Here is a 13,490-nt window from a genome sequence, read left to right as displayed (position 1 = left end):
GAGAAGCATGCAGTAAATCCAAACCCTCAAACTCTCCTATTAAACAAGAGCATTGTGACAACATCACATTTATGTATTTGAATATCTACAAAAGTTTTATGGAACTGAAACATGAATACTGAAAAACTGTTAGAACTAGAGCAAAGTTTTCATTACTTCCAACACTGAATCATCCAAGTCATTTTAGTGTTTGTATCTAAGAGCACATGTGCTAACACTCAAACACTATGCAAGCCAATACATGCACACAAACACACACAGAACTTGCCACGCCGCCTCTTCACAAAGCATATGGTGGATATTTAATATATTTTTCCAAATGTCAGTGAAGCGTGTTCACAAGTGTCACCACCAAATCCCTGCTGGGTTTTCAAAAATTAAAAAAGAAGAAGAAGAGGGAGCCAAATGAAACCAAACACAGAACTCAGTCAGATACTAAAACACTTTTAACTTCAACATTTGGACAAGACTCTGAAGAGAGAGAAGACAGCATGAGAGGAAAAAAGGAAATATTAATATGGACAACTAGTAAGAATCAAGGGGAGCCTGAAAGGGTTTTCTTTCCCCTTTTCCCTGGGCACTTCAATACACATAGACAGCCACACACACGTCTCATGCATGCATATAACATGCATGGACATTTCATTCATTAAGCCTCCAATCTACAGTCACACACACACACACATACACACATACACACCGAAACATTTCAATAAAGTCTGTTAATTAACATGCACACCGATTAGAATGTCATGTTTCAGAATGGCCAGCAATCTGTCTTCCTGTCACTCTCTCCCTCACACACACACACACACACACACACACACACACACACACACACTAGCCTTCCAGCCAGTGACTTAATGGCTTTTTTCACCTGCACTTAGCAATGGAGTATGGTCTGTGAATAATAAGTGAGAAGGAAGGTAAAAACAGGAGACGTGGGGGACAGAAAGAGGGAGTGAGAGTGACAAAGAGATGCATTTCATGGCTTGACTGTCAATGTAAATGCCATACTCTATTGAGCATTTCATATTTCTACCACTATTTCCCTTAATTCTACTTTACTGATTGATGTACTAGGAGTATTGCTTTTGAAACAGCCAGTTCTGATATTAATGGATGTGGTCTGTGCAGGGCTATCTTGAAATTGAGTGAATAGCAGGTGAAAATGGAGAAAGGCACAGAGAACCCCATTACAACCTCTTTGACTTCATAATAAAGACACAAAATCTACTGCCTTTCTATGTTTTCCCTCAATACACGACTCAGCCAACTTCCCCGCACTGCAACACAACATGAAGTCCTTTCTCTGGCTACATTGAAGAAAGAAAGAGTGTGTGCATCTGTATATTTTTGTGTATGTATGTTTGCTTGCATTGTGTTAGCCAGAAGCCAAGGCCACTCAGACACATCTGATTGTACTCAGAGGAGTGGAGAAATAGGTGTCGATAAAATGCGTCTTATGCCACAATAGAGATGGTATTTGCTGCATTCCAATGGGGCTGCTTTGTTGAGCACCTGCGGCACGGCGCACTCATACAGAGTGGAGAGGCACTCAAAACAATCGGCAGGCCCCTGGGTTCCACAAACCTAATCTTTGGAGACAAAGGAGGAAAATACACATCCACAATTACAGCTAAGAAATGGAGCTCCATTCTCATTAGAGTTGGAAATACGCTGCTAATGTCTGTGCTTGTGTTTGGTGGAGTGAATGTACGTGCGCAGCATGGCCATGTATGTTTCTCAGATGCTGGATTATAGTTTTTTCGCTATTTCCATCCTATTAACTGTGCTGAGACTGCAAAGGGGGGTAAATCGACTATACCATAGCCTATAACCAAAATAATAAACAGGCAAACACAGAGCCAATGGTTACCTGAGCTCCCCAGGGCATGTCTATTGGCGTGCGGCAGGATCCCAACTGCCATAACACTGAGCTTATAGCTCTGTAAGCCTGTGTATCAGTGTGGGTGTGTGTTTATATTAAGTCCCCCATGAGGTACAACACAGACTAATATGTAGTAATAAAGGTAATGTTGACCTGATAGTAGCTGGTTTCCTGCCAGCCCAAGGGCCTGAAAGGCTGTCCTTGTGTGAGACAGGGTAATATTTAGGCCGACCACATGAAGGGTTAACTGAACCAACACCAGAGAAGACCATACTGTGTCAAAGCAGTCAGACATGGTTCTAAATGAAGCAAAGTAACAAACAATGCTACAACGAGAAGTATATTATCCCAGTCACATGTGCTGTAACATGTTTAGTTCATATCTGGTGTGCTGACAGTTGTGTAGCACAGACTAAGAAGGTTACAGCACTTGCTTTCCTTGCTTCTTTTATAATTGCTGTTCAATTGTCGTGCCTTTCCATCATTTTCTGATAACCATATCTACGTGAACTGTGAATGGAACATTAGCCTTATAATATGTTCAAATAAGAAGTGATGAAACGAACAAAATAACAAAGAAAGAAATAAATTAATGACTAAAAAAATAATGACACCCATAGATGGTTCTGTATACTGGAAATGAACACCATGAAATCATCCATTTGTTTTTGGATTACCATTCGAAAGCCTCTAAGTTTGGCGTCTCTGTTTTCACCATTGTTGTTATTTGGATGAGAGGATTAAGCATAGGCACACTTTATGCCTCTTTTCCTGATCGGAAGGTGACTGTCATAGCATCTTTTCAACCCTATGTTGTCTAGCCAAAAACATATCTGAGTCCATTTCCATATTGCCCATTCAAAGCTTAATATTTACACCCATGTGATGTCTCATTGTCAATATGGCGTGATGGTGGGACCAACTCGTCCCGGCACTGTGGCGGCATCACAGGCAGCAACAGAGGTGTTCTGGAGGAAAGACTGCGTCAATGTTAGCCAGTGAAGCAGGCAGGGTGGAACAGTGCTGCATGTTTGCATGTCTGAATGTGTGAGCTTTTGCAACACTGTAACTCAAATGACACACTGGGACACCAATATTACACTGTTGTCAGATCAGTGTGAAAGTACAAAGGCGTGATGACAGCGGAGCTTCGTCGCGTCGCTGATGTGGACTCGCAATATGACAAGGGCTGAAGACTGTAAGGGGATTATGATTTGTGACATTATCATCATACTGTATTGGGAAGTGCTTTAATCTAGCAACTGAGACAATAAACCTCTTAGTAAAATGTTTACTGAGGCAATAAATCAACTGAGAAGCAGGGTCATTTTCTTAATGACTTCTACAGAATGACTGGCCATTAGTGCAAGTAAGGCAAGAACGTCGGCATCTCAACACTAGCTGAACCGGCTCAACATCCTGTTTTTATATACTTTGATTCTCTTTTTACAGTCAGTGTTACTGTCATTCAACAGCTATGCTCCATTTTTATAGCTCTGATGTTATGTTAATGATTAACCAAACTTTTTGCTCCAAGAATTTCCAAATTGTGACCACATGTTAAAGATAAAAAGATATTCATTTACTGCTGCATGTAGTTAAGTTTTTCCATGAAGTCATTTCAACACTCTGATAAAATCCTGTCACATTACTTTTTTGGTGTACATTTTGCACCAACTGTAGGCAATAGTGACATATTGCACCGACACTGCAGTCTGCTGGAGCAGAAACCATGAGTGTTGTGAATGTTAATAATCCATGTACTTGTAAACAGCAGAACTATAACTAGCCACTTGTGGCCTCTCACTGGCGAGGCAACTCTGATTACAAGAAGAGTGTATTAATACTACATTTCTTGTGTTGACATCATTAGCGATTTAATGCTGCAATTCAATGTGTTTCCTAATTAATGGTTTTAGTAAATTACTCCTGAGCTAACACAAACTGCTGCTCTCATGAGGCACAAGGAGGGAGGTGTTATCAAATGCACTCAATTGCTCAGATAATGCCGAAACGTTGTGAGTCTAAAGGGGGAAGAATGGCGGCTTACCAGCTTGTTAAATATCATTGAAGTCTTGAGGGCTAGAATATTACTAGTTACTTTTTCAACAAACAGGGAGGTAAAAATGGGCGGTTAAGGTTTATAATCTTCTGGACAATTAGTTCCTTTTCTATCAACATCTGTTAGTGCTCTCATTGTGTTGCAAACTCAGCTTTTTGACTCATCAAAGACACTCATCAACTCATTGATTTTGAACATATTTAAATACCTAATTCACCCATCAGTGGTTAAATACGGGCAAAGAAGGCAAATAATGATGCACTCATAAAAACAGCTACATCAAGTTCTCATAAAGGCAAACACCTAGAGTTATGAAATGGATGCATCTCCTTGTATTTATTTTGATTAAAGGAATGATGATACAAGACAAACATAAAAAGTACAATATCATGTTCAAGTAAAGCTTTGCAGTTTGCACTGGAGGCTGCATGATAACGAAGTAGAAAAAGCAAGGTCGAGTTGTGCTGTGATTTTTTCGCTAAAGGTTACAAGCCTCTACGGGACAATACGGCAGATGAATATTCTATCTGCAGAGGTAGGCAGCCTTGAAGCAGTGAACTCCAGCAGCAGAAATGTTCAAACACAATTCATTGTTTGCCCTCCCAAGCTCACCTTTTCATGCTTCATCTGATTCCACCCTGGTGTCTCTGCGGGCCCAACGCCACGGAGCCTAAACATAAGCTTTGAATGGCCTTGAAAGTAAAATAGAAAAGGATTGGATCGACACAGGCCCTCGGTGCCCTCCACACTGCACACTAAACTTGTGGATTTCAGAAAAATCCCACCTTTAGACACAGTTTATATCGTTATACAGTATATCATCTTCAATTTCAATGTTGTGCAGAACTTGAAAGTTAACCTTAACTTTTATAAGAGTGTTTCAATTAGTAATAGCTTACATTTAAAGATTTTCAATAAACACATCAAGTGAATGCCCCTGGACTTGTTTGGTTTTACTGGTTGGTTTTATAAGATTCTTTCTGGAGACAGGAACAGTGTGGGTGAGCGTTAAATAACAGACAATGCTTTCATTCAGTAATAGAAAAAAATATTTTCCAATTTGTCTTTAAGAAATACACAAAACATACCAATATTCAGAAGTTTTCACAAACATCCCCTCAAAGGTCCAGAATTATGTTTGAAAACCTCCAAATGAGATCAAGTTTTCATCCTTGTAATGTGTTCGATTAAAGCTAGCCCATGCCCTTTTCAGAGGGCTGCTGGTGATGATCACTCTGTAGAAGCATTTGGACATCCTTATAAAGAGATCTGTTGTACGCCAATGTTTCAAAAGAGTTTAAGGAATCAGGATATCAAACAACAAAAGTTGATTAGAAAATGTAGGTAAATCAATAGTTTTTAAAACAGTGTTGAATAACCAGTGTGGATGCAGTTTGAAGAGAAGAGCAAAAAGCTCTTTTGAGATTAGCCAAGATTGTCTAGATTTCTGGAAGAATATCCAAAATGAAATTGAACAGATTTTGGCATCAACTTCATCTTAGATCCTTTATATTTCACATAGGACATCTTCCTGATAATATGACTGATACAGATTTGATTTCCCTACAAAGACTTCTGCTTTTGAGAGCCAAGAAACAAAAACAGCATCTTGGCTGAAATTGTAACGTCCCCATGATGAATAGGAGGGACGCGGTGAAAAATATGAATTGACAGCGAGATAACAGATCAGTCAACAAAAAACAATGACAAAATTTGTTGCAGATGGATTAAAAGGATGAGTTGTTGGTGACGTTATTGCACATGTTTTCATGCTATGAGCGGACATATGATTGTTATCTGAAAGTGAATTGCTGAAGAGTGAGACGTCTTGCATCCTTATTATCTTTGCTGAGTGTAGCACATTCGAAACAGTGACCAGGGAGTGTCGCAAAATGCCTGAAGTCTGTGAGCATTTGACTCAACGTTGCAAAGTAAAGAGCTGTACAATAAATATAATATTGTTTTACCACTTTCAATCAAACACAGCCTTGTCAGAAGTTAAGATACAGGTCTTTCAAAAGTGCATCCTCACTTCCTCCTTTCCCCTTGACCTGTTGCTCAATTATTTTTTCTGTTTTCAATCTACACTCAGAATAAGCATATAATGCAATGAACACACAGAGTGACACTCAGACACATGAGCAACAGCATAAACAGGCCTCCCCAAGTGTCTCTTTCCTGCGTCTGGGTGTCGGGCATATAATTGAGGGCTTATAACACGCTCCCCTTCTGCTAAGCCTCGCTATCTATCAGGCCACACACTGCTCTCACAAACTGCCCTCTGCTGCTACATATCTGATTAGAGCTGCTCTGTAAATGAAGCTTTGCAGGACAGAATGATAACAGAGGAAGAGAGAAGAGGAGGAGGAGAGAGAAGAGAAAGATTACAATATGCAAAGAGGACAGGAGGCGTGGGCAGACTTGAGTACAAAACAAGTACACCAAGGTGGACACAAATGTGGGAGGAAGGTGACACTTCAATGAGGCTCAAGAGCAGAGTGAGGTCATGGCATGCTGGTCATGTGGTGAAAGGGACATTTTCAATTAAGTATGCATAAAATAAATGTGATTACGTATATTCTGAATTACCTGACTGACAGGCTGGCTTCCCTTAGTTAAGGAATGGCTTCAATTATTCATCACTGAATCATGTTTACAATTATTTGAACTTCAGTTTAACATCATCTTGACCATTTACAACATATGTGCAGCTTCTTAATGTGGATTTAAATACAGTCAGTATGTAAAGGAGACAAAATATGCTACATGTTAAAAAAGTATTTCATTCTGATGAAGGACTGAATGTTTTCTGTTAACTTGAAATTGATTCATAAAGTTCATCATAGAGTTTATATCATCCCCAGCAAGATACATGAATTACTTTTCACCTAACCTTCCATTCATTTACCTGAACCCATAAACCATCTGGTTTTCTCAATTCATTTTAAGGAGCTCCTTTGGTTTGTTTTCTGGCAAACAGCTGAGAATAATATTATGTTCTTTTAAAGGTGACATATCATGCAAAATTGACTTTTTAATGGTTCTCTACCTGAAATATGTGTCCCTGGCATGTCTACAAACCCCCCGAGAATGAAAAAAATCCATTCTGCCCCTGTTTTGATTTCTACACCTTTCTGTAAATGTGTGTGAAACGAGCCGTTTCAGACTTCCGTGTTTTTGTTACGTAACAACAATATCCGGTCTGTCACGGAGTCAGAGCTCGAAGCTTGTTCAGCCCATAGACTGTATAAAATAATACTGAATCCCCCCTCCATTTTTCATTACCTGCACAAATGTGTGCTAACAAGGAGCTTAGGAGGGAGGCATGCTAGTTGTAGGCTGTCTTAATAAACACAAAGGTCGGTTTTACTCCCCACGTCTGCAGATTTGAAGATCTAGTGGATGATTTTTATTTGTCATGGATAAGTGCTAGCGCTAATTAGCATAGCCACATAGCTACATGTCCGTAGCTGTAGCTGTAGCTGTGTACCAAGACACACGTCGACATACTGACAAATAAAACAACAAGAAACACTAAATCTGTGACCAATCCTTCAGAAAGGTCCTGCTGCTTTTCTGGCAGAGGTCGGTTTTACTCCCCACGTCTGCAGATTTGAAGATCTAGTGGATGATTTTTACTTATCATGGATAAGTGCTAGCGCTAGTTAGCATAGCCACATAGCTACATGTTCGTAGCTGTGTACCAAGACACACGTCGACATACTGATAAATAAAACAACAAGAAACACTAAATCTGTGACCAATCCTTCAGAAAGGTCCTGCTACAGGCGCCTCTCCGTCAGGATCAGATTCTGGATCAGATTCAGAGGGTTGAAGTAACGCGATCTCTGAGCAGCCGTGTATATTCAGCAAACATGTAAACATTAGATCAACGTGCTGGACAGCCGAGGCACATCCACTTCCTGAGGGGGCGTGGTCAGAGGGAAAACAGAGTGTTCTGAGGAGGACTGAAGAAAAGGGCTTTTCAGGCAGACCAAAATCTGGTTTCAAAGTGTTTTTTTGAGCATAAACTTTAAAGACATGTTTTGGGGACCTCTTAGACCAATATATATTGATGAAAAAAGCGTGATATGTCACCTTTAAGTAATGCAGGAGCCTGAAGAACTTTTCAACAAAAAAGTAAGATGGGGTGCCCTGTCAAAGGTGGAGTTAAGGATTTGCAATACTGTATACTGGTAGCTACAGCTTTCCAGCTAGTTTTGTGTCATGGTGAAATAATTTATAATTCAAGAAAACTTCTGACCCTTAAGTTTATGATTCAAATGCAATACTTGTTCATTTCATTATGTTTTTAAAATGAAATGTACTAGGTCAAGATACATCCCTGATTGTAAATGCTTTTGGAGTAATACTTAAAAGAAAGCATTTGTGTATGTTATATTGTGTGTAATATGGAATATTGGACACTATTTTTTACATACAGTAAATATTACAATCCAATGCTGCCATTACTCATTATATAACACAGATACATGCTAAATGAAACATAAGCTGCTTTTTGTGTTTGAATAGCAGTGATTTACACATGCCTTTTATCATGTAATCTTGTTCATGTACACACACACACTGTCCAATAATGGCAGGGGTTTTGCTCTGCTTTATCAGTGCCATTGATCAAAGGATGAGGGGGAGTAGCCAGCACACTGTATGACTGTGGCTTTTTGCCAGAGCTGCTGCTATAACACATTTGAGAGTCATCAGCCAAGCCATTTAAACATGGCCAATGCATTATGTATTATGGCCATTCCCTGTCAACTGAATGATGTACAGCACTTGTGTCAAACAATAGCTTAACAGCAGGAAAAGACATAGTGAACAGCAGCGAGAGCAGAGGATGAAATGAGTGAAGGATTAACAGAAACTGAGTTCAGGAGCCAATAAGAAGTGAGAAACTAAGATAAAGGAGGATATTAGGAACCCAAATGAAAAGTGACCTTTAAGTACAAAAAGATTTTGCATTTAGATTCTTCAGTAACCTTCCTGTAAGCAGTGGAGTCCCACAGAGATAAATATGGGGATGTTCTCTCGGACATCGGCCACCGAGGTGGACTAAACCACGGCAACGCCGGGAGGTAAATGACAGGTCAAATGTCAGAGGCAGCAGGAGGAAATGACATCAGCAGGAAGTATGAATAAACAGTGGGGAACAATCATCCAATACAAGGGCTGACCTTGTAAGGGATTAGCAGTGGTATTATCTCTAAAATATACAGATGTAAAAAATGAGTATGGGGATGACCTTGTTAGAAGAAAGTTTGTTATTCCAACTTTATGATATGACTGAGAGATGCATAATCCAACTTACGGCATGTTTCTAATAACTTAAATAATGCGATTTTACGGCTATTTTTACATTTGATGTGCAACCAAATGACAATTACTTAGAAAGCTTTTGCATGTTGATGATAAAATGTATTCAAAGACAAACATTTATTGTTCGCATTTTTAGACTTTTTGACATCGCGTTCAAGTTAAATTTACTCTATCTATGTGCTAACTAACACATCCAAATCCACACACACACACACACACACACACACACACACACACACACACACACACACACACACACACACACACAAGAAGAGTGCTATGTTCTTAAACTCTTTCAGAAATTTTGTAATTGAAAGTTCTTAGAATGTATATTTTTATGCGATGTGAGGAGTTTTGTTCTACATATTTGTTTTGCAAAAAAACCCACTTTAATTTGTATTAGTGTGTCCTTGATTTAAAAAGAAACCTCTACATTTTAAGATGAACAAAGCCCACTGATACAAAGTATGCTTCATGGCCATCCTTATGTGTTTGACTTTCTTTACTCTTTACTTTGACTGTGCAAAAGACCCACTTTCATTACAAAAAACTGCCTTTGTTTATTTCTGAGAGTGTGATTCATAACGGTTAGCTTCGAATGGATTGTAAAATGTGTAACCTTGGTACAAATGTACGTCAAAAACAGCACAAAAATGCAGCCAAAGGAGCGATTACTTTGAGTTCAAGTAGATCCACGAACATTTCTTGAGAGATGACAAGAACAAAGGCATCTGCAGGTTAAAGCTTGAAAAAAGAACACTCTTTAAACCTCATCAGTGGAGAAGAAATCTCAATTGAAGAAAGTGCCCTACAGCACAAAAAAACACCCTCTGGCATTCTAGTAATATTACATGCTGCTTCTGCTTTATGTCTTTTTAAATTCCTGAAATTATGATATTGTACTAAAACAGATGGATATTTACTTACCTGGTGGGCTGACTGCAGACTACTGTGGTTTTATGGCTTTTAAATTGCAAATCTGAGATAACACAAACATACCAATGACCTACTGTGAAAACACTTTGAACCATATTTCTAAATCAAAAGTATCTAACAATGATTATTTTTCTATTACATAGTAGCAGGATAATTCACACATGCTGGTGAAATTTTGGTCAGTGATACATGATTCTACAACTGTTACGACTCATTAAGCTTTGTGGTTGAACTGTAAAGTTGGGCTCTTTGACAACTTAATCAAATCCTTTGGCTTTGACAGACTTGGAGTTCTTTTACGGGAGTTGAGCTTGCATCTGCTACCTGCATTGTAAAACACTAACGGTTTGAATATTTTCCTTTGTAACCTTTTGCGTCTTGACTTGGACACCTGTATTCCATCAAAATGTTGTAGCATCAAGATAGTGTGCTTTATTTAAAACCGGAATTAGAATCATCTCCTTGGCCAAGTGGCCACTTGGTTGAAATATAGGAGGACCCTGATAACAAGATGACCACCCCCCTCCTCAAGATTCAATTTTGGTCGGAGTAAATCAATATCTTTTAGATGAAAGTTTTACATTCAAACCACATTAAAATGTAGTCACTTATGTAAATGAAGAATTGGTTATTAGACCATCAATATCAGTTAAAAGACGGCCATATGTAGCCCCTAGTCATAAGGTAAATACTCACTTTACAGACGAGTGGCTCTGTTGGACAATCATATATATTTAGAGGTCCAAACCCAAAAATAAGACAATCCCACTTTTTTAGATTTACATAAAGGAAAGAAACATTTGTATGTCTTACATTCAGGTCAAAATGGAGTCTGTACATGTACTAGGAATTTGACCATGGTTACTCAGGTTAACATGGTTCTCTATGTACAGATCAAACACACTAAGTCATTAAGACAATATAGCAGCCATACAGAGTGCAACAAATTATTTAATAAAATCTGTAACATAGCTATTTGCTGTTTTTTTGTTGGTTTTTCCATACTTAACAAACATTGTGAAAGCATGGAAATTATTTCTTATACAATTTAACATTTTGTTGTGGAGATAAATATGTGTCTTTTATGACATGTCTTCTGATCGTAGAGAAAACCTGTCAAATGGGGAACATGGCGCTTGTGATGATAGTTGATTGCATCTTTATGTTACTGTGACAGCTTCCAGACAGCACAAACCCTTTCCTTGGCTTTTGTGACTGCATGCTATGCTGCAATAAAAAGAAGGAACTACAGTAAGAGCAGAACAGCTGTAGAGCTGCTACAGGAGGGGAAAGAAATAAAGAGCTCTCATGTGCAGTAAGTGGGCATCTCCCTAAAGTGCTCCACTAAACATTATCAGAGAGAGCCAGGTCTATCTATAGAACCCACAGCAGGGTGCTTAAACTATTAAACACTCCCAAATTTGGACACCAACACACATCAACACCTACGTAACCTGCAGGAAAGCTCCATTCACACCTCAGAGAGAAGAGGAGGAGGAGGAGGAATATGAAAAGAGAGGGAGAGGGTGGAAATAAGTGAGGCAATGCACAAGCAAATAAAAGGAGATGACCACAGAGAGAGAGAGAATCCTCTCAGTCATTATAGCAATACTGAGCATTTTACACCTGTCTGCAGGCTGTATTAAAGCAGCTCAGAGGCAGTGGCTCAGTGGATTTGATGCTGCCTCTGGAGAAATACTTGTCATATTGAGACAGAGACCCACACACAATGAAACTAATAAGAAAAATAAGAAAATGCAATGTCTCACTTCTATAAACAAAAACCTTATAGCCAGCAATAACAGGGACATCTTCTCTAACCTACACTGCTTGGTGTTATTAAGTCCCACAGGCACACTTACAGCACGCTGTTATTGGGAACTACAAGGCTGAGGAGACGCTGAGAGAGAGAGAGGAGAAGAGAGATAGAACAAATGGACCATTTATAACAAAGCTTCATAAACACACATGGGGCCTCTTGTTGCAAAGGTACTTCTATCCACAACAGAAACATTATCGTCCTCTAGCAGCTCATAGATACATGATTACATCCTTTGGCAGCATGCACACACACAGAGACAGACACATACATCTGTGTATACAGAGACAAACTTACACTTACATAGAAATCTGAATATAAACAGTCATTTCAATCGTTCTTCTTTGTAGACTTAAGCCCTAAATAGTAGAGGCTTAAGCATTCTTTTCTCTAACAAAAGTTAGGGAAGTATGTATGCTAAAATTTGATAAAGTGGGTGAAGGGAGATATTAGCACGAGCTCAAAAGTGCAAAAGAAAAAAGTGTGTATGTAGATGCAAACAGGACTTTTTTTGTGGCTGTAATCCCCAAAGTATAGGAGTGTGTATGTGCAAGAGAGAAGGAGTAAGTGTGTGAGTGTGTTTGTGTGTGACCAGTAAGATGGTAGACAGTGTAAGCCCCAGCCTTCACAGCTTAAGCCCCCCTCTCTTTTCTCCCCCATAAGGCAAACAGTGGATAGACCGCAGGGCTTAGCTGGAGAAAGAGGAGGAGAGGACAATATATGGAAACTAATTCAATTTCAGCCTCTGTGCACGGCTCCCCCATTCTGCAAATACCACCACAGGCTGATGTAAGGAAATGGAAATCTCGACTTATATACTCAGCGACACACTATGAAGGATCTGTAGATTGGAACCCTATGGAAGAGTACTTATGCACTCGAGCAGCAGTCATCCAGTTAAATGCCTTCCCTCTGCGGAGGTTCAAGTCCGGCCTCTCAAGTTGTGTCTGCTCCCTCTTTACCCGTCACCCTCTCAATTTTCCTGAAGATCAACTAATGAACTTTCCAAACTTGCAAATGGTGGGAAATGGTCATCCTTCATTTTTTATTTTGTTTTTGCAGAGGCTGCTTTACAGTTTCCAAGCCTTTAGCCAAGACAAACTTTCTTTATGATAGAAGCATTCTTAACCTTCTTTCAAGGTTTTACTTTTAGCACATTCAGACTCTTACAAAATTAAAGATCCTATTTTATGAAAAACACATTTTTCCTCACCTATACTGTACATGTACAGTGGGGCAAAAAAGTATTTAGTCAGCCACTGATTTTGCAAGTTCTCCTACTTAGAAAGATTAGAGAGGTCTGTAATTTTCATCAGAGGTACACTTCAACTATGACAGATAAACTGAGAAAAAAAATCCAGGAAATCACATTGTAGGATTTTTAAAGAATTCATTTGTAAATGATGGTAGAAAATAAGTATTTGGTCACCCACAAACAAGCAAAATTT

At 39.1% G+C, this 13,490-nt stretch overlaps 1 protein-coding gene across 2 annotated transcripts in view; it reads right to left on the bottom strand.

Moving 5' to 3' along the window:
• The window catches only part of fbxl17 (F-box and leucine-rich repeat protein 17), a 300,805-nt gene that overhangs the window by 54,189 nt on the left and 233,126 nt on the right, over nucleotides 1-13,490 (bottom strand). Inside the window, exon 10 of one of the 2 annotated variants that reach the window (XM_034692623.1) lies at nucleotides 11,431-11,450. The exons of the other annotated variant lie outside the window; for it this stretch is intronic. Coding sequence (XP_034548514.1) covers nucleotides 11,446-11,450 — 5 coding nt within the window. The 3' untranslated portion in view covers nucleotides 11,431-11,445. Of the gene's footprint in view, nucleotides 1-11,430; nucleotides 11,451-13,490 lie in introns of those variants that run through there. 2 annotated transcript variants of the gene reach the window in all.

Source organism: Notolabrus celidotus, chromosome 9 (assembly GCF_009762535.1).
Source record: "Notolabrus celidotus isolate fNotCel1 chromosome 9, fNotCel1.pri, whole genome shotgun sequence".
NCBI classification, from domain to species: Eukaryota; Metazoa; Chordata; class Actinopteri; order Labriformes; family Labridae; genus Notolabrus; species Notolabrus celidotus.
This window is presented reverse-complemented; position numbering and strand designations above follow the sequence as displayed.